The sequence below is a fragment of the Pagrus pagrus genome (genome assembly GCF_965226575.1).
Source record: "Pagrus pagrus genome assembly, chromosome: 19".
Lineage (NCBI taxonomy): Eukaryota > Metazoa > Chordata > Actinopteri > Spariformes > Sparidae > Pagrus > Pagrus pagrus.
In genome coordinates this window covers 12747823-12770004 of record NC_140203.1, presented here as the reverse complement: position 1 = coordinate 12770004, position 22182 = coordinate 12747823, and the positions used below count along the sequence as shown (strand labels likewise).

General features: G+C 41.1%; 1 protein-coding gene across 2 annotated transcripts; it reads left to right on the top strand.

Moving 5' to 3' along the window:
• The first annotated feature begins 526 nt into the window (after nt 1-526).
• Nucleotides 527-19040, top strand: glis3 (GLIS family zinc finger 3). 2 transcript variants are annotated; one of them, XM_084382558.1, is made up of 11 exons: nt 527-672; nt 1124-1570; nt 3079-3256; nt 3343-4426; nt 11633-11794; nt 11901-12011; nt 13814-13931; nt 14117-14189; nt 16999-17156; nt 17707-17820; nt 17924-19040. In XM_084382558.1, exons 2-11 carry the CDS (start codon nt 1210-1212, stop codon nt 18019-18021), a joined length of 2457 nt encoding a protein of 818 aa, XP_084238684.1. In that variant the 5' UTR covers nt 527-672; nt 1124-1209; the 3' UTR covers nt 18022-19040. The 2 variants fall into 2 exon arrangements, with proteins under 2 accessions (XP_084238684.1, XP_084238685.1); XM_084382559.1 differs by lacking the exon at nt 17924-19040 and having other exon boundaries at nt 17024-17156; nt 17707-17791.
• The last annotated feature ends 3142 nt before the right edge of the window (nt 19041-22182 follow it).

Sequence of the window (22182 nt, the reverse complement as noted above, 5' to 3'; positions counted from 1 at the left end):
AGGTCCCCAGAACACTGTTTGAAGCTAGAAAAGGTGGCAGGGTCCGCCAAACAAAGTAAAACAGTATGAAACTGTGTTGTCCTTTAACGTTCATTCAGTTTATTCAGTCATGAAAACAAAGAGTTTGTGTATTTAGGCAAATCAGTCCCTGAAGATTGTTCTCTTATGATTAAAATGTCTTCCTAGACATAGTTTTACTTTACCATTTATTAATGATGTTTTTTATAAAGTATGACTAACTTTTTTAACTGTATTTCAATTGGAAAAGACGAAGAATTTGCATTTATCGTCAATCCTTGTAAAAAGAAAATAAAAAATAATACAAATAATTCGTAATGTGCAACTGGTGGAGAAGAAAAAAAAAACATCTTCAACAACCGGCCTGCGGTGTTTGAGCTTGAAGTGACGTGGCTCACACGGAGCGGTGTCAAGGGCAAAGTGTTTAATGGGTGAGAGAAAAGAAGTTCCTGGAAACAAGAGGGGTGAGTGAGGCGGCTCAGACGGAGAGAGTCCTCAGAGGCTTGACTCCTGCGCGCACGAACTGCCGGAGAAACACGGCTGCTGTTATCCACGCGACATCCACAGCTCGGCGGATTTCAGGAGCCGTTCATCCTCTCTGACATGTCACTCTGGGGAAAGTGTTTGTGACGGCAACAACAACAACAACAACAGGTGAGTGCTCTCGCCTTCAACAATAGCAGTGAGAGGAAACTCTTGACAGCAAAGGTGATATTTTTTTACAGTTTGAGGATACTTTTCACATTAAAGAAAAATAAACACCAGATGTTTACATATATTTTAGAGGAAATACTTATTTGTATAGCTTTAACTGTAACTTTAAAAGTGGTTTCAGCATGTTTATGATCATGCCACCACAGAACTTATTAACTCTTGGTCATCATGCTGATCATACTTTTTTTAATTATTGTATGTCTGTTGTATGTATCTTCCTTAGGCACATGGTTGAATTGTTTGTGGTTGAGTGGTTTTCTGCATGTTTTAGATTCAAAGTACAATGACTGCATTGCTGGTTTAATATTAAATGTGGTGTTTTAATTCCACACTCATTCATCCTTTATTTGGGGACCGTATGTTTTATGTTGTTTTTTGGATCCTTCCCTAGGTGTGAGCAGTGGATTATCACATCCTGTCGAAAAAGCAAACACTTGAATCGACTTCCACAGAGTTCCTGGTGAATCAGCTGCAGCCATGAGTGGAAAAGGCTGTCAGCTCCTGGTGTCCCCCTGCAGCGTGTCCCCGTCACCGAGCATGATCAGAGGACACCAGCCCCAGTCCATCAGGATACCCATGTCCTCCCCACAACGGGCCAATCTAAGTCCCTCCTCGGGCATGGAGAAAGTGAAAAGAGGGGGCGCCCACTCCTTTGCTGTAAGCCACGTTGTCCTGCCATCCCTGAGCCTCCGCAGACAGGTGCTGACCAATGGGAAACAGCAAAACATGCCGACTCCATCCTTACACCAGCAAGCGCCTGCTCATCACTCTCCAACCACAGCAGCCATGACGACAACTGCACAGACAGGATTCTGCTCCTCTAACAACTGCTTCAAAGGTAAAAAAAAAAAAAACTCATCACAAGCAAAATGTGTGTAACTTCATGTCCAGAACCGTATTTTGTACTGCAGTATTCAATATATTATCCTCAGCCATAACAGAAGGCTCAAAACCTCATTCTGTTATTGATAATTAACCAAGCATAAAACTTGTCACTAAATTTGCGACAGAGGAGAAGTGGAAGGAGGTGAAAAGCTCATTAGTGATTAACAGAGCAGAAAGCGTCTGTGGCCTGCTCCGGCTGGTGAGGGGAATTCCACAATCTACTGTACAGGCCTCAGTTAAAGCAGACTCAGTGTGGAGCATGTGAGTTTGTTGAAGGGACATTTCACTCCCCCAAATCAAAACATACCTATTTTAACATATTTTTCCTCTTATCTGTAGATCTGTTTATCCATCTAGATCTTTAGTTTTCTCAGATATCAGCTGTAAAGTCTGCCTTCTCTTGAATATGACGGAGGTAGGCGGCATTTGAAAAACTCAACAGCAATGTCTCTTTACAGAAATCATGACCCGGTTATCTAAGATAATCCGCAGACCTTGTTGTGAGCAGTTTCATGTTGTATCACCGTGCAGAGGGAACCGTGCTTCTACTCATGGAGTAGGGCTGACCCGAATGCTTCGAAGCATCAACCATTGCCATGGTAACCACACACCCGAATCAGTAATCGAGGGCGTTGGTGTTTTTTGTGTGTGTGTGTGTGTGTGTGTGTTTGTTTCAAAAATGCCCAAACAACAGGATTCATTAATCATCACACTAATTATCATTTGTTATTCTTAGACAGGGAGGCTTAAGCTTGGTAGTTTTGTGCGTCACAGCTCTCATCTAGAGTCACTAGCACTGCACTGAGCCTGGGACAGAAACACGTAGCCAGGCTTGCATGTTACAACGCTAGCAAGATGTCAAAAAAAGTATCTGGGAAAAACTCCAACGTTTGCAAAACAGTTGAATTGTCCCCCCAAAAAGTTGAGTGCCAGATACGCCAAAGGAGACTGGCACATCAAACATCTACAACAAGTTTGGGTAATCACAGAAAACTGCAATTGCTAGACATTTCATTATGGCTAACAAACTGTACTATGGCTATTGGTCCTGTCATGACCAACCCTGAAAATTTGCGGCTAATCCTCACTGAAGCTTCGAAGTCCCGAAAACAGTAGCCTAGATGAGAGGTCAGCTAACTGAGCTAAGTAAGCAAGCTGACGTTGCAGCTTAGCCGAGGAGGATGCCATTGCTGTTACCATCCAGCACTGGAGCAAGATCCTCTCATCCATGAGTAAGTGCAGCTTTCGTCTGTGCGGTGATACGGTGTAGTTGGTAAAAAGAAAAATAGTTCCAACATAAAAACTGCACAAAGTCTGTGGATTTTCTTGAGTAGCTGGGTCATGATTTCCAGAAAGAGACACTGCTGCTAAGTTATTCAAATGCTTTTTAATTTTTTTAGCACTTTGAGATTTGTTGAATGTGGATAACCCACTGTTTATTGAATTTCGGGCTTGGTCCAGCAGGTTGCTCCGTGTCTGGGCCGACCATGGAAGTATTCGGTCAGCCAGCTGCTTCTAACCTGACAGTCACCAGCGGCCCCGCGTCTGTCGTCACAGGCCAACTGTACACTGCAGGGCCTGCAGCGCCACCTCCTCCATCACATCCACACAGTGTGCAGATTCCCCACACTGACGCCAGGTGGGCAATATCAATAACTGTATGTGATGGTGAGCTCACTAAACCTTAAGAGTGATACTATAGTGAATAACAACAATCTGTTTCAGATCCGTACTGTCCAGAGAATCCCTGGCATCCACGACGCTAAGTCTGTTCGAAACACAGTCAGTGTTTAGTGGCAGACATGACTGGCCATATGGCTACCGTGTGCTTCCTCCGCTGGGGCCACCGTCGTGGTCCAACCAGGCCAGCGAGGGAGGTGTGCAGCTCAGCCTTCGCCCTGGCACGTCCATGTCCGGCACGACCATATCAGGCGGCACAAGCACCTCTGCCTCGCTGCCCTCGTACCTCTTCGCAGGTGACGCCGGAAGCCCCAGACAGTCTCGTGCGAAGAAGAGAGCTCTCTCCATGTCGCCTTTGTCAGATGTCATGGGTACTGATTTCAACTCCATCATACGCACCTCACCTACCTCACTTGTGGCTTATATCAACGGTTCCCACAGCTCCCCATCCTCTCACCCCACACTCTCACCTGTCCAGTCTGAAGGTTATGGTCACTTCTTGGGTGTGAGAGGCAGCTGCATCCCCCAGCCACATCCCTACAGCTCTTCGCAGGCTCTGGCCCCGCAATCGGAGTGTGGCCGAATGCAGATTCTTGAAGAGGGAGGGGGTCTGGAGAGCCAGATGGCTAACATGGTGGTAGAGCAGCAGTGCCTCCCAGAGGAAGGCGGGGCACTGGAGAAGACTTCAGACAGAAACCTGCTGCCACATCTACAGTTACAGCCAGCGGTGTTGAGTACTATCCAAGAAATTGCCTCTCCACACGGGCCTCCACCACCCTACCACTCACACCAGCACATCCACCTCATGAGACGTCACTGCAAAATAAAGCCCCACTCTCAGGACCCTCCCAGGAGCTTTTTACCCCAGGTCCCAATGCTGGAGGAAGAAGAGGGAGAGCTGGAGGACTACGGGGCCCACTGCTGCATGTGGTTGAACTGCAGTGCAGTGTATGAGCAAAAGGAGGAGCTGGTAAGGCACATAGAAAAGCTGCATGTGGACCAGCGGAAGGCTGAGGATTTCACATGCTACTGGGTGGGCTGTCCACGCAACTTCAAGCCCTTCAATGCCCGATACAAGCTTCTTATCCACATGAGGGTCCACTCAGGAGAAAAGCCCAACAAGTGCACGGTACACCATGCAGATCACAGCCACTACTATTTCATGCAACTTACTATCGTCCTTTATTTCTCTTCCTCTTAGAATTAAGATTCTTTATGCTATCACTCCTCTTAACAACACACAGATAGCAAATCGCTCGATCAATGAACATGTTTTTAGTCATTTGTGAGAAGGCTGAGTTAATGTAGTCAAAGCAAGAACATGATGAATTTCAGGGGATCACTGAGTTCAATGCTCAGTGTTCCTTTCAATGCCACAGTATCTATTTGAAGGCTTTCAAGCCTCAGGCAGCAGAGAAAAAAGCCTTTTTCGTGCAAATGCCTTCATGTGCTCTGTGTTTATGGCCAAGGTTTAGATCAAAAATATGGTCTCCCTCTCCTCTTAACTTAAGCCATGGGGTAATTAGCGGAGCTCTGTGATAATTGACATGGGAGTTAACTCAATTATGTAGTTATTAAATCAGCACAAAGGATGCCTAGCACTTTAATTTTGGCATTGCACCGTGGCTCTCTAGTAGCTACTGGGCCTGTCAGCAGCAGGGGGTTTGCCAGGCCACCGTCTGACAAACTTGGCCGTCGTCCTGGGAAGGTGATGCCCTGTCGTCTGGCTCTCTGCAGGTCTAACTCTGTGGAAAAAAGACTTGGCGTTTCCCAGATTATTGATGAACTAGTAGCTTTGTCCAAGATGGATGATCCAGTTCTTTTTCGATGTCGTCTAATTAAATGATGCCTCTTTAGTTTGGTTATTTATTTTGAATGTAATGTGAGTCTAGAATATAGAAACAAGACTAGGAGTCTTCAGTTGTATTGACACACAGCAGTGCGTTAAGCTAAATGCTTTTGCCAGCATGCTCACATGCTAACAATGCCAATGCTTATATACAGACGTTAAAGTGCATATGTCCATAATGTCTACTATCTCTAGTTAATAAGTTGGTTATGTTAGCATGCTAACATTTGCTAATTAGCCCCAAACACAACAGCTGAGGCTGAAGGAAATGGCATTATCTTTTCAAGTACTTGGTTATAAACCGAAGTATTGGGCATAAGAGTTGAACCTAACATTGGCGTTAGATTAAAGGCAGGGGATCACCAAGTAATTGCAATCCATCCCAAGGAGACCATGAATGTCTCTACCCAATTTCATGGCAATCCAGCAGGGGGCATTGTCTGGGCAGCAAGTCTCTTATTACAAATTTCTGCCAATCCATCAAGTAGAAAACTTTAGCTGTGTTTTCACCCAAAGTACCTGAAACTTTTAGTCCCAGGAACTACTTTCACCTGTTGCTGTCTACGTTTCCACCGCAGTCTAAAGATTGGGCAATTTAGTCTGACATTTGAAAAAGTAGTAGCTGTTTTAACGCGTCGTCATGGCCTGGACTTTTGTCGTCTGCTCATCTGTCATACACTTTCTTCTGTAACTCCGTATTGATGTGTTGAAGCACAATGAACAGTAAACAAACTTGTTCGCAGCTGCAAAATGGCGGCTAAAATCAAAATGCCACTAGACCTCAACCAATCAGAAATGTTCAGGAATGCAAGCTCCACACATGAAGTTCCAGTGCTTTTGGAAAGGGACTGTTTCAGGGGTAAAATAAAGTCTGCAGACATTAATTCAGACTTTGGTTCCTGCGGTGGAAAGGCTCGTAGTCCCTGGGGAAAGTTATCTGGAAACGCACCTTTTTCCGTTCAATTTCAATCAAATTCTTCAGAGAAGTCAGAATCACCAAAACCAGCAGGATTCATCCTGTGGGGACTATGAATGTTTGTAGCACTTTTCATGGCAATCCATTTAGTAGTTGTTGAGATATTTCAGTCCGTACAAACGTGGTGGACCAACCAACCAACCTACAGGAAGACAGACATTGCAATCCATAGATCAATGAAGCATTGCAAAACACCTCTCTCAACTCCCTCTTTTGTCTTTTCTCACTCCCACTGGAGAAAATGCATGAGGCTTAGATGAGTAATTGACAAACGACTGACCAAACATGCCTCACGCCGCTGCTCTCAACAAGTCAATTATTAACGGCATGCATACCTGCAGTCGACCCTTTGTAACAAAATGCTCACTTATTAGTTGGAGCTCACTCTGTTGCCATGGGGCTGCAGTCGTTGGATGGGTCCGTGTTCCATGTAATCATTCAATAATGAAGAAAGTATTCATGGTCACAACCTGTTGCCAAAAACCAAATTGACACAAAGTGGCACTCGTTAGGGCTACAGTAATTATAGCGCAGGCTAATTCTGAGCAGAAAAGGCCAGCGCTTTTCGCTCCTGCGCTTTAATGAGATGTTTTGATTGTGCGTGGATTTTCTTCAGGTCAAGTTTGAACATTGTGTCAAGAGTGCAGACGTTTTTTTCCCCGTCCTTACATGACTATTTTCATAGCATGAGTCTTTGCATATGATTACTTCTGCACTGTGTGAGATTAAAAGGCTGAAGGAAATGCTACATGAAAACTTTAAATCTCACAGAGCAGTTTCAAAAGTACTTTAATGTTCAGACAAAGCTAATTTCCCCCCATCAAAACCGTACAATAGTCCAAGATGTAGCAGACATGTTTTTCTCCCGGAAATGATTGGCAGGTGTATAAACTGAGGCTTGACAAATAAGGTGCAAGCCGGCAGCAGAACAATGAGGTAGCTCTTGTTACACAGTGAACATATAGGGCAGGCCCGGGCTTGTACCTGTCATCTCACAGTATGTTTAATGATGACTGAACTGTGAACAGTTTGTTAGCATATCCTTGACCCACCAGTCTGTGTCACTGTGATTTAAACATGAGGTTTTGAAAGCACAGTTTGAAACCCAAACAACACATCGTATCACAACAGTCGATGTGAGTCAGCGTGATAATTATGATTTTTAGATTGTTTTTTTATATCAGTCTGTGTTTTTTCCTTTTTCCTAACTGCTCCTCCGATATTGAAGAAATGGCTCGGCTCTGTGGGATTATTATCTTTACACTGCGGCCGCCGTGTTTGCTGTCGACACTGAAAATTTGACTCAATTAATCACACTTATAATGAAGAACGTTTTATTTTCGGTTATCTTTATTGAATTCAAAATACAGTTAATGATTTTTTTTGGGGGGGGGGCAATAATGAGCTATGAGTTATTGGCAAAGTTGGCCAAGATTTACTTCATCTACTTTCCCTCTGTATGCATTATTCATGCTGCAGTGATCAATCTGTGCACTTGCATAGAGTGAAATTGAAACTTGAAATGAAACCCTACATGAGCGGCTTTGTAACTAATGTCATTCAAGGCAGGTCTGTTAAGATTTCAGGTTTGACAACATTTCCAGCGCCGTCCTTACAATTGTTTGGAGGGAACTAACTTGGTTTTGGCACCAGAAAATGATGCTTTAGTAGCATTAGGTTTCACATTACAGTGTCTGTTAATTGCGGAGGCGGATTAGGGCCACTGTGGAAAAAAAATGAAGTTCTGACTCTTGTTTCACAATTCTGACCTCAAGCTCTTCAAACTGGAAATAATTGTGGTTGTAATGTGTTATTTTTATATTTTTATAATCACAATAACATCCGCCCTATTACAGAAATATGCTGCAATTATTTAGATATTATAAATCTAAACCTTCAATTTTATGAACAGTCCATCGTAGTTTAGGTTACCAACTATTAACAGTTACATATATTGTTTTAGATCTCGGATCTTGCATGTGATTTATTTTGTAGCTTATTTCTCCTCCTGTAATTTACAACTCAATGGAAAGAGGGACTGAGAAGCTAAAAATATACAGTGTAAGGAAACAGGTTGAAACAGAAAAGAGGGGAGAAATATCAGTGGTGAAGCAGGGAAGAGTGGAGTCTGACCTCAGAGTAAGACTGGGCACTGGACAGGCTCTGCTGGCACCGACTGCAGCTGTCATTGTTCAGCCAGGGCATGAGTACCTGCCAGGACCTGTCAGAAGCTGGCTGTAACACTGATCTACACTGAGGAGCCGTGCTGCTTTCTTTTCAGCCCAAACGTCCCTCGCGACAAACTAAAAAGCCCTCCGTGCTTTACGAGAGCTTCATGAGACAGAGAGAGAGAGAGTTACACAGTTGCCCACCCCTGGCTAGTCCCGAAGTCTTGGCAGCGTTCACTTTGGTTCTGAGAGACTATTTATCTCTGTCTGTGCAGTTTTTTTTTTCTTGTTTTACTCAAGCTAAGCAGCCTGTTGTTAATTCTTTTCGGTTAACTATATTTAGGATTGGTCCACTATGGAAATGAAACTTCTTACGGGGAGCATTAAGTGTAATAGCGACTAAATTGCCAGAATAACTATACGTTTTTGCAGAACATAGATATGTTGAAACTTTACATTTCTTTACGTTGGCACTTGACGTTTCTTAAGGTTCAGTGTTCAATTTTATGTTGTGACGATGCTGTGTTTATGCTGTGGGTAGGTTTAGGCACGGAGACCACTTGGTTAGGGTTAGGAAAGGATTATTTTCTGCCGTAAAATACCTGTTATGGTCACAAAACACAGCTGGAAATTGTCCCGATGTCTCCTTGTCCCAAGGTTTCACGCTTACAAATGTTGAAACGCAGGCTTGAACACTGGTCACTGGCTTGCCAGCTTTCTCACCTGTAACTCTTCCATCATGCTCTCCACCTCACGATATGAAAGTCAGGTCATAAACATGTAACGCTAACGTGATGTGACACGTATTGTAGAGATGTCAATAGGGTACGTAGCCAAATACAAATTTGAAAGCATCAAAGGTTTGTAGAAACGTTAAGTGCCAACATTTTATCCTGGCGACTGGGCTGGTAATAACAAGACTGGAAAGAGCGCCCACATGAAGTGTGTTGGAAGAGGTTATGAAAGGAATTTCTCATTTTGTGCTACTCTGCTGTTTTGGTTCAGTTTCTACTTTAATCTTTTTGGTTGTGTTTTCTTAGTGCCTGTTCAACCCTTATGCTTTTATAAAAATGTCCAGAATACAACCACTATCTACCTAAAATCCCCCCAAATTACTGTCATAACATAGCCAAAAGTGATGTGAAAAAGTTCCATTGCATTAACAGGATGGGCTTTTTATAGTATTTAATGAAGAGATATCAGGAAGCTGTGTCGTGATGAGAATGAAAGGCAGGTATTTCTAGGTGGAATGCAGAGGACTGTTATTATTAGTCAACTATTAAGCGGAAGAAAAAAACATTTTAATTTGGCAGTAATGACTGAGAGATGTGAGGAATTCAGTCTTAGAGGAAAACATGACAGAAACTGGACATGGTCTGTGTGTTTTTACCATAAGGCTTAGTAATGACATTCCAACCCCCCTGGGAACAGCAAAGAGGGAGAGTAAAGGTCTGGCCTTGCAGAAGAAAAGCTGCGATGATTCACATATTTTGGCCATGAAGTCACTGCGGTCGCATGATGCAGCAGAAAAGAGTTGTTTTCATGGTTAGGATTGGTATTTTCTTGAAGCCAAAGAAGTCAAGCGCAAGGTCTTGTTTGTTTGTGTGTGTTTGTCTGTGTGTGTGTGTGTGTGTGTGTGTGTGTGTGTGTGTGTGTGTGTATCAGGATTAGTATACTGTGACTTTACTTTTTTTGTAATTAGAGGCTACCAACTGCTGTCAAGGTGATTTCAGAAGAAGGATTCAGGCACAAATGACAACACAGTGATGTGTGCATAAACACTGACCCCTGCTGGTGTAACACACGACCATCAGAAACCTGCTTCTTAGAAACAGTTTCTTATGTGTAAGAAATGGCCGTGTTTCTGCCGGGTTTGAAGGAAGTGCGCGTTGCCATGAGTTCCCAAGGCAACCAGGTCCGTCTTTGTTCTGTAAAAGAGAGAAACTTGAAATCAGAAGGTGTACAGTTGTATTTTTCTTTGTAATAAGGAAAATAGGCACATAATAATTTACTTTTTTGACATATTGTAAGTTGTTAGTTTACTGATTAGACTGCTAAGCTTAGAGAGCTAGTGAAACCAAGTAAAGTCGCTGCTCACACAGATCTGTCAGCTGGAACTATATGAGACCTGAGCTATACTGTCAGACCTTATGAAGTACAAAGTGGTATTATGAGACAAGACCGACTGTGGCTAGCAGCTTAGCATGCCAGCTTTGATAGATATCTCTGCAACACAGTACACAGACAACGTTGACATTACATCAAATAAAACTCTTATTACTTCACATTCTGTTGATCGTTTTTGTTAATTTCTGAATATTTTAAACAAACACTCTTACACATTGCACCTTTAAAACCTGTATTTGAAAAGGTGAGTTAAAACTCATGTTTAAACTACTATTTTAGTATTTTGATTAAACTTTGAGAGATTGCCTATAGATGAGTCTTTATTGAATATTTTGTGTGAAAGCAAAAAAAACTTTTTGACTCAATTTGCGTGAACTATTCTAAGACCCCAGTATCACTGTGACGACAACTCCTTATATTGTAAGTGCATACAAAACATAACAAGAAGGGAAACAATAGTTGAGAACACACCATATGTTTGTGCCTCTAAATTTGAGTATTGTTTAGGCAATTTTGTGGTTTACTGATATGAAACTCAGGATCAGTACTGCAGAGATTGTTCGAGGGGAATTACCGATTATTATTCATTTTGCGTATGTAATATTCCAACTTACATGTACACAATATTTGGGCATCCAAAAGTGTGCCGACAAGTATAAAGTATTTTTTTTACAAATACATATTCCCAAATAAAGTGCAGTGTAGTAGGAATCAGCTCATTGTAAGAGCATGCAAGCAATACGATAAAGTCTACTCACTACTAATAACAGCCAGGAGTTCCAGTTGTGACTAGATATGCAACCGTCTCCTCCAACCTCCTCTCAAAGCTTTGCTGCTTTATAGCTCCTTAACTGTCAAGCATGAAACTACAGTAGCAGTGAGCAGTTAGGGCTCACTTGAGTGTCGGTTGAGACGAAATGAAAGTAATTTTTACATTCAAAAGGCTTCCTATATTTTCTCTCCACGCCCTCCCACGCACTGAGGTCAGCAGGCCTTTGTCCGCAGTCACTCACAGCTCATAAGCTCATAGCTCCAAGTATGTGTGCAACATCAGATGCTTGCAGAGTTTATACCGAATCTGGAGCCAATAGCCAAAAAATATTGTGGATTTCGAGTTTCTAGTTGATCTCTAGGCCTGCTTTAAATTCATGTAGTGGATATACTGCTAATCTGTCAGCGATGGACTGCATTTATTCTGTGTATGTGCTGTTACAGTTCGAGGGCTGCAAGAAGGCTTTCTCTCGGCTAGAAAACCTGAAGATCCACCTGCGTAGCCACACGGGGGAGAAACCCTACCTGTGCCAGCACCCAGGATGTCAGAAGGCCTTTAGCAACTCAAGTGACAGAGCCAAACACCAGCGAACACACCTGGAAACAGTGAGTGAGCCTTGCACAGACACATACAATTCTAGATTTAAAGTTTGTGTATGTGCGTGTGTCTTTGTGGAGTCCTGCAACTTTTCATATGTCTGTGGTCGTACAGAAGCCATATACGTGCCAGGTGCCTGGCTGCGCAAAGCGATACACTGATCCCAGCTCCTTGAGGAAACACGTGAAATCCCATTCTACTAAGGAGCGACAGTTACGGAAGAAGGTATATATACTACAATTTTTAGAGTATTTTCCTGTTTGAAAACAAATACTTTTCTTCTCGGGGATTATGCACAATTCAGTGAACAAGTTTGTTGAGTGATAAAATTAACTGACTTGGTAAAAGACAAAGCTTCCTGCAGGTTTTGGAGTCATAAATAACTTTCCACCTTGACAAAATCTCATTAGAGATGATTTCAAGCAGACAGCATCACTTGCTGAACACTACAACCATGAACAAAAAGCTACGTTATCACATTTCATATGTCATTGTGCCTTAATTTGTCCTAATTGACTGATGGGATTGAGTAGACACTCTCTGTGATGTGCTCTCCCCTCCTCTCCGTTCGCTCTGCAACTCACAGAAAAGTGAAACTTTCATGAACTTAATATCAAGTTGTGCATGCAATCGGATAAAAATATCCAGCACGCGTGCCTGTCAGCTTATACAGCTACTTAGGTTAGCACTTCAGAGCTAGGTCACCCAAAAATACGCATAATTATGTTGTTCGACAGATATTTTCCTGTTTTAACCTCCTTAATTTTCCGTTTCATTTAAAAGTTTCACATTACGCCACTGCGGTGTTGCCTAAAATATTTTTGCGTGTGTGAGAGATTCATGCTCTTTAGCTTTTAATGAAGGTGATGTCACCATAGATACAGACAAGGAAGGTGGGTAGGTACTAAAAAAAGTAACATTTTAAGTCTCCCACATGCACCACTTCTTACATCTAAAACTCAAATTACACTTGAATAGTTGATAGTGAAAAAAGCAACCTGATAAACTGCTAAACAAAAGAATCACAAGACCTGACATCCGCCACAAATACAGTGTCACAATATTATCATTTGTGTATTCTTTAACATGATGTCAATATTTCATTTTTTAATCAAAGTTATCGTCATTATTAAATAATTACCATTTTAAATTATTTGCCATCACCTTTTTTTTTCATTCTTGTCTTTATTGTTTATGGGTAGTAAAGGAACAGTTAATGTGGGAAGAGAAACACATACAAGTTTTTTTCAGCCAGACTCCCATCAAAGACGCCTTATGTAGGTTTCATTTTGAATTGATTTAAGTACGTTTTTAGTTTTGTTTTGCATAGATTCAGTTTTTGCCACATCTAATATAAAAGACACTTGTATGTATATGTTCGGATCTATTAGGGAAGCTTTTATTACCTTCACCAAGGAGATTTTGATGTGTGATACGCCTGTGTCCGTATGTTGGTTGGTTGGTTTGTGAGCAGGACTGCACAAAAACTACTGGATTTCTATGCAACTTGGATGGAGGATGGGCCTCGGCCCAGAATAGACCCCATTAACTTTGAATAAAGGATAGATCCAGGATTGTTTTCCTCACTTTCTTTAACATTGCAAGATTGTTAATTTGTCGGGGAGTAATTCATGGATCCTGGAAAAAAAATGGCATATTTATTGTAGGTGGCTGGTGATGCGGATCCAAATAAAAATCCAGATTTAGCAGATTTTAGTTTTGTTGATTGAATTAAAGGGGACTGTTGGGCCTTGGCGGAGGTATGCACTCGACTGAGTGCTATTCTAATTTTGACATCTCAAAGCAAGATCAAGGGCACCTGCCAGAGGAACCTTAATTTAAAAAAGTCAGATATGTAAAACTTAAAGGTGTTTTGAGGAATATCTGACTGATGAAAAGACATAACAAATATACACAGTGTACAACAACATAGTAACAAGGCACAAGACCCGCTTCTTACAGAATACCATTACCGTTTATGCCGCTCACCACTATTTATGTTCATGTGCCATATGTAATTTCTCTAGATGAAATCCACTGCCGGTGGGACCCAGGACACGCTGACAGACTGTTTAACCATCCACCCTCTGCAGCCAAGCCTCTCGCCTCTGGCAAGGATCGACAACAACTTGAACTCTTCCCCCGGTGCGTCCCATGAGTCATACTCTGATATGTCTTAGTGTTGGCTCTCTGCATGAAAATGTTCAATATGAAGACTACAGAAGATGCTCGAGCATTTCCCCCCGTAACCATGTGCACATAATAGGTTTATCCGTTAGATTTAGGCTGTGGTGGACAGCCCTGAAGTGTCTGTCATCCCTGTTCCTCAGCTGCTCCACAGGGACCGGACTCCTCCAGCAACCCTCACCTGACCCTGATGTGCTCCTTACAGGATGATTACAGGTACAGAGGATTTTTGTGATTATCTGGAATAAAATCCACAGAGCAAATCATTAAATGTGTAACTATCCTTCAGTGTATGCATTAACGTTTGCATAATGTCACAGGAATATACTTAAAAAGCCTCTAACTGCCGATGTAAATGCACAATCTGCATACACACAGAGAAAGAAGGCTTTTCATGTGAATCTTTTTGAAACACTGTGAAATATAACCATGTGCAGCAACATAAGAGTCAACAGTTGGAGCAGTTAGCTCTGCTCAGCGAGCCAACTGGTATTTTCTTTTCATTTTGTATTCCCATTGGCACAGTTACAACTCAAGCCATGACTGATTTAAATGCATCGCAAGGCTTTTTTCTCCCTTTTGATCATCTGAAACAATCAAATTAAACATTGGTTGTCATGGCTTCAAGTCTATAAGCTCATAATTAGAATAATCAGTTTAAGTGAAAGCACTATTGAGTCTAAAAGGTGTTTTTTCTGTTTTTTTGTTTTTCGTTTTTTTTTTTTTGGTCTGCGTGAGTGGGTGGCTGCTATACGGCTGGGCAGAGGCTTTAGAGGTTGGGGATGGCCAGCAACACATTTCTCTGGTCGACCCATAGGAAAACATCCCTTCATCTATACACTTCAAAGCAATCTGATAAAGTATTTCTGTCGCTCTGAGCAGCCAGATGCTCATGGCTCCTCACTGGCTGTGATTGTTCTCATATCAGCGGTAGGCCAAAGCATTCACGGCAGGATTCTGGGCAGACAATTGGCGTGTGAAAGCAGACCTCGCCTTGCCTCATTGGTCTCGATCGCTGGAATTAATGGATGCTATAGCCACCGACAAGAGCGGCTAAGGAATTCAATAAGTGAATCATAAAATCTTAAAAATACCATTTAAGGTCCGGTGGGAGAAGAGAGTTGCTGTAATTACTTTTTTTTTTAGATGTTAAATCGATTGTAAAATCCCGGTTGCCATTTTCTGTACACTTTTCTAGGATTCCTTTGGTTCCCATTCAGTGCTTGTTTATTGTCGGCAAACTCTGGCTTGCAAATGTGTTTCTTGGCCAAACCTAACAGCAGGGGTGTCAGCTGCCATGGCCACTGAACAATATTTAAATGTACTAGTTTAATCCTCTGTATTTACCAATGAGCTACGTGAATCTCAAAGTAATGTCCTTGATTTTCTTAATTTTTGTAACAATGGGGTGCAAAAATGAAGGTCCAATAAATGATATTCACTCACCGTAAACAAGTTTTCTTTGAGACAGAAGCCTCACTCATTATAAAAGAGTGTTGAAGGAACACACTGCAGACGTCGGCTTGCGCTATTGTGTTGGAAAAAGCAATGAAATGCCCTGAGCTGTGTTGTACGAGCCATATAGTGTATTATAAGTATATAAGTACAGATTGTCATATATCACAAAGTGCCTCTGTAGCTTCTTTTGCTTCTCCTTATATCTTCTTATTCTCGCAGCCATGAACTCTTTTCTTACCCGAAACACTTGAGATGGCACATTTTTTTCAGTATCGTGCAGAAACTGTTCAATACCATCCGTACGCTTGAACTCGGAGAGAACATCCTACATGGAACGCACTGTGTCTCTCCGTTTTTCTATCAGAGTTATGCCGTGCGGGAAATTCGGGGTTTACAAGCTGTGCGAGGAGCCACCCAGCTCAGGAAGTGAGAAAGAGGAACCCAAATAGTCAGTAATTTTTTCCTCATTACAAGGATGTAGCAGTGATGGAAAAGTTTGAGCTTAATGAGAGAGCCTTCTGCATTCTTTGAAAAGGTTATTTCGTATGTGCCACGTTCTCTGTCTCACCTGCGTCGTTCAAGAGAGTAAAAGGTTGTCTCACAGATGATGACAGTTTTATCTCGTGCGGTTGTTGAAGTCTGTGTCAGATTTTCACTTAATGTGTGAAACTGTCACCTTATCATTATCTCATGACAGATGGATTAATTAATGCTTTATTTGTCGACTAAGTGGTGAGCGTGTCTTTGTGTGGAACCGGGGAAAATATGGAATAGGACAAACACAGCTTTTTTTTTTTGTCGTTATAATGATAATAATATTTATGTAGCAACTTTTAAAACAGAGTTTACAAAGTAGTTTGACAAAATAAACGCTCAACAGTCAAGACAAAGGAAGCCCGGACTAATGAGTAATTAAAACAAAAAGGCAAAACACAAAAGTCAATATGGATGGATACAAGTAAAAGTATAAGCAAAGCAAAAAAAAAGGGAAAATCACATAAAAGCATTACAAATAAAGAGTATAAAAGCAATCAAGGAGGATAAAAAGACGACATCACACAAGAGGAAACAGATAAATATTTAAAATGTAATGTGATCTTTGTTATTTTTGATTTCCATCATGTATGATAGCCTTCATGTTTTTGTTTTTTTTCACATATGTTGGTGTTATTGCCTACAGCGTTATACGAACTGCAAAAATATTGTGTCTTACTTATTATTTTAGGAAAATACCACACACTGAATCATTAAAGCACCTTCAGAATGTATTGCATTTCAGCACGCCACCCTTTGAAAAACACTGCCTCTTCAAAGTTTACAGAATATAAAGTAAGCCTTTTCTATACGCAAGAAATATTTAGAAATCTTTTTACCTTTAAAAAATTCAAGCAAAAGTCTCTAAAGCCGTACTTGCATGGCTACTGTTTTCAAAATAATTAGTGTACAAGGATGTTTCTGCATGGTCCACAGAATACAAATAATTAATAATTGGGGTTTTTTTGTAAATAATAAACATTGTTCTTGTTCTTAATTCCACAAGCATTTACTTCAGTCTGAAATATTTCAGGTTTGTTGATCCTTCCCCTCACCAGCTCTTCCCAGGGGACCAGTGTAGGCCTTGTTCTTCCACCTGCCTCCCGCATCCTCCCAACGGGCCTTCTCTGCGGAACAACGGAGATCTGAAGCACCCCAGCCAGCCTCCTGATCTAGCAGATCACAATCCAGGTACTCGCAGGTTTATCATCAGCGTATTCTTAAGGTTTTTTTTTAAATAGATGCAATTACAGTTGACAGGGAGGTTTTGCTGAACGGGGTTTGTAGCGCAAGTTTCACATCTGAGGAGCCTATTAGCAAAACGTCTGGGCAGTTTGACAATCTGTTTTGAGCAGATTTTCTCACATGCACATTAATCGTGCAAGTATATCTTTATGATGTGTAGCAGGTGGCTGCTGATTTTTCTTGTTAGACAGAATCAGGCAGCGCCACTCCATGTACCTTTAAATAGACATCACCTCTTTTCCCCTCGGAGTTGACAGCCACAGTGATGCTGTCAAGGTGTTCAGAAACACACAGTTTAGTTTTAACCGCTGAAACAAAGACGGGCTTTGAAAAGACAGAAACGCGCAAATTTGCTTCGTTTTTTGCCGTTCTACTGAAGTGTACAATTTAAGGGGAAAAGCTGCAGCGATTAATTGAGTTGTTCTAGATCGTAAGTAAGAGTGATACTTTCTCCTTAACCCCATGTTCTCCTCCACGATATATGGTGGGATCACAGCGCAGACCAGCGTCAGGAGTCACCTGATGCAAGATGATGCCTTTGGTGATGATCCAGCAGTCAATGATCTCAGTGGTGTGGCGACCTTACAAACAGCTCTTTCCTGCATTACAGGTAATGAAAGTAAAGTTGCTGTAGGATGGGTACTGTTCCACTGCCTGCATCTGTATATTAATGTGGATGTCTATACTGTATGTGTGTGTGCGTGCATCTGCAGGATTTGACGTCCCCAGCCAAGCACAGGATGGAGGGGATTTCTTCAGTGTGGTGGACAACTGCAGCAGCCAGGTCTCCTGCATCTATACAGAGGGATGATAACACTCAATTACCGGTTTTGTTTGTTCCGTTTAAATCAAACGGCCAATCAGAAGAGCGCTTTAGACGGCTCCGCAACCTGGCGGCAGCTTCATTGAGCCAAATAAACGGATATTTGATGATAAAACAATCTAAGATGCTGCTGCCTGGCTGAGATAACGTTCAAGGAATTGACTCTTACATTCATTTTTTTTCTCCCCCTTTCTTCTACTAAACCTCTATAAATATATTGGCTTCTGCCGCCATAATAAATGTAAAGTAATGACTGAGCCAACAGGATTGGAATGTTTACTTTCTTAGTTTTTATACAGCTTTGAGTATAACATGTAGTAAGTACCTCAAGGGTGACATTTCACACAATATTCAGCATTGCAATCACACGAAGTATGCAAAGGATCATTTATTAAGGTTTTTCTTAGAACATTTTCTTTGTAACTATAGTAACAAGACAGCCTTACCATTTCACTGTAATATTCATAGATATAACCCGTCGTTTGAATATAGGGAATGTGCTATAAGTGCTCCTGTGCCTAGATCAATAGGCAGATTTGTGTCGGTGAACGTACCAGTGATTTTGCAGTTTTGAGTTTATTTACTGCAGATTATACACTGCACATTGCAGTTGACCCTTTCTGAAAGCATGGTGGCACGGTGCTGTATGTTACTGATTTCCCACAGCCATTAATGTTTAATTTTCATATGGTATGAAAATGAACTTGTGGAGACTTGTAAACTCGCTTGCAGTAGGCCAACTAATACAGTGATAATAGCTGCTTTTATTATCGCCAGTTGAGGTATTGATACGTTTTGATGCAGTGCAGGTTTTTTTAATCCAGTTTGCACTTTCCGCTGCATTACCACGCAGCCATAACACAACTGTAAGTTAAAAAGCAGACGTGATGTCTCTGTAAATGTTTGATTTTTAGTATAAATTGACTTGAAGTAAATGGGCTTAAATGTGCAGAAACGCTGCAATGGTGTAACTTTTGAATATACTTGGAACGGATCAAGAAAACCAAGTAAATGATTTTTACCCTTGTTTGTCATTTGTGTCTCTGGTACACCCAACTCTCTTGTGGATCAGTTCATAGTGTATAATTTTATATCTTACAGAGCACAACACATACACATCATTTACAAGGTTACAATTCCATCAACCCCTTTCTACAAGAAGATAAAAATGGAGGCAAGAGATGATAATTTAAGCATTCTATTACTATTCTTTTATTGAGCAAGACCAAGGACTACTTATATGTTTACAGTTACTGAATAGCCTGTGTGGATTTCTTTGCACACTATAAATCACATTTTCTCAGGCAAAAATAAACTCATTGAGCTGTTGGAGTCGGTATCTCTTCATGGAGTCAGTATCAGTATATGTATATTTGCATTAAACCAAACAAGACAAGGTGGAAAGGCACACCAGAGCAAGTACTTAGCCTATAAATAACTCGATACACTCAAATTCTGAAAGGCAATAAGCGAACTTAAATCACGTATTTAATTAGCAACCACAGCTCTAGATCTGAACAAAAGCCACAGGTCCAGGAGGCACCGGTCTTCACAGCAGTGTGTTTTTCTTGTTTGAAACTGAAAGGACAAACTGTATTACTTGAAAACAATTCTTTTAGCAAAAGAGTGTCATGCTTCAGATGGGGGTTTCAGTAGTTGCTTAGCAACAACAACAGCTTTTCCAAAAAGCATCTGTTTAGTACTGCTAACCAAAAAAAAACAACAAGTGTTGCGCACTGGACACAGGTGGTTGGTTAAGCTTTGTGTGCAGTAGGATGCCGATTAACAACGCTGGTTATGTCGACTCACCTTTCCCGATTGAAAAGTTCTTAATTAGGCTAAGTGGTCAAAACAAAATGTATATTTAGGAATTTCATAGATCTACAAAAATTGCTCTACCAATATCCACCACTGCTGCACATTGTACGCAAAAGCAATGTAATGTTCCAATAATTAAAGGCTCTAAAATGATCAATAACTGCTTGTCAAGTAAAAGTGAACGTCCAGTTTTGTTTGGTCGCTCCGTCAGAAAGACGAGGCTTAGGTTGGGAATGAAACAAGAATCATTCATTTTGCTTCAGAAGACCTGAGGCACTTGCCTACATTGACACCATTTTATTGTTCAGGTAGAAAGGTGTATTCCTTATACACACTCCTCCTCACATTCACCCATTCACACACACATTCATACACTGATGGCAGAAGCTTCAGTTTGGGGATAAGTATCTTGCCCAAGGACCCTTCGACATGCAACTGGAGTATCTGGGGATCGAACCACCAACCTTACAAATAGTGGACGACCCGGTCTGCCTCCTGAGCCAAAGCCATCCAAAAGGCCTTGTTTTTCACTCTTTCATAAAGGGTGGGAAGACAAAAAAAAGTCCAGTTTTCATTTGGGTAGTGTGTGATCTGTTTAGCTCTCAAACCCGGGAAACAAGAACTTGTTCAGACAAAAGTGAGATCTTTTACAAACTTTTTAACAATGTGATTTCCATATTTGTGATGAGGATTTTGCAAGTCTGAATTAATGCAAATGGATTGCCGCAAATGTAAGCCTTGTCGGTGCAGTGGTTAGCACCGTCAGCAAGAAGGTTCTGAGTTTGAGCCGGCTGGGGCCTTTCTGTTCCCAGTGTGCATGTTCTCACCGTGTCCATGTGGGTTTCTACTGGGTGCTTCGTCTAAAGACATGCAGGTTTGGTTATACTGCCTCTAGGTGTGAACGTGAGCGTTGTTTGTCTGTATGTGTCGGCCCTGTGATGGGTATGAGCAGTGTGATGTGAACCAGTGCTTCAATTCAATTGTGTCTTATTTTGTGAACTTAAAAGGTGAAAGTCAAGACAATCATAGCTTGGTCGCAAACTGACCCGTTCATTGTACACCAGAGAAATACAAATGAAAAGTTCTTTTATAGAATCCTACGATACAAGCAGCACAACTTGCAGACTTATATTGTTTAGACTTATTATGTTTAGACACATAGACATTTTAATAAAATATATGTTAAAAAGATATGTGTATTTTAACAAACCTTTTTTTTTTGTAGAAACATCTGGTGGGCAAAATTTAACCTTATGGCGGGCCAACTCTGACCTGCAGGCCCCGTATTGGAAGGTTTAGAGAGTAGACCTACAGTCATTGTCTTTGCACCCAAAAGGGCAGTTGAAAAAGAGACTTTTATACTTTTTACCACTTCTGATCTACCCAGTAAAGATCTGAATAATTAAAGGCTCTAAAATAATCAATAATTGCTATTCAAGTAAGAGAGAACGTCCAGTTTTGTTTGGTCGCTCTATCAGAGAGACGAGGCTTAGGTTGAGAATGAAACAAGAATCATTCATTTTGCTTCGGAAGCCCTGAGGCACTTGTTAACACACCTACATTGACACCATTTTATTGTTCAGGTAGAAACTAGAGACTTATTCCTCATGATAGTTTTAACTTTCCAAAAACAAATTGGGAAAGTGGAAATAATGGCAATAAAATGCAACATGATGGGTAATAAATACACAACACAAGAATGGCACTGCACTGTGATGTATGACAAGTTAATGAAAGGCAATCACTCAGTCAGCATTCATTTCAAGTGATATACTTCTAGTTTTGGCACATTTTTTCCATCCAGGCTTTGATAAATGGTAAATGGACTTGCATTTGTATAGTGTTTTCCCAATCTACTGACCACTCAAAGTGCTTTACAGTAGTTGTGTTTTGCACCCAAGAGGACAGTTGTGGAAAAATTACTTTGGGATATGTTAGTGTTGATTGTTTATCCTATGACATATCTGAATTTTTATTTTGTGTTTTTGTGAATATCTTTGGTTCCCAAAAATAATGAAATAAAAAAAAATTAAATGCTCCAAGGGGCCAAAACACAATGTCATTTTCTACAGTAATGTAACACAGTGAACGGAGCCATTCTGCTGAATGAGCAGTTTTTACTTCTGACATTTTTCTGATGATACTTTTACTTTTACTCGTGTATCATTTGAATTCAGGACTTGTTTTTTGACTTCCACCTGTGTAAAAAGGACCGTGACCGCAACACATTTCTGACTTTACTCCAACATCCTATAACAGGTGAATCTTTTTTTTTTTTTTTTATGTATTGAAAGCCTCCAAATAAATCGGACTGCACGCATGGGCCCGGGT

Bases quoted from the DNA above. Each gene is read 5' to 3' on its own strand.
- glis3 (XM_084382558.1), top strand. From the start codon at position 1,210: ATGAGTGGAAAAGGCTGTCAGCTCCTGGTGTCCCCCTGCAGCGTGTCC. The intron at 3,257-3,342 runs GTGGGCAATATC...AATCTGTTTCAG, and splicing joins ATTCCCCACACTGACGCCAG to ATCCGTACTGTCCAGAGAAT. The intron at 12,012-13,813 runs GTATATATACTA...TAATTTCTCTAG, and splicing joins AGCGACAGTTACGGAAGAAG to ATGAAATCCACTGCCGGTGG.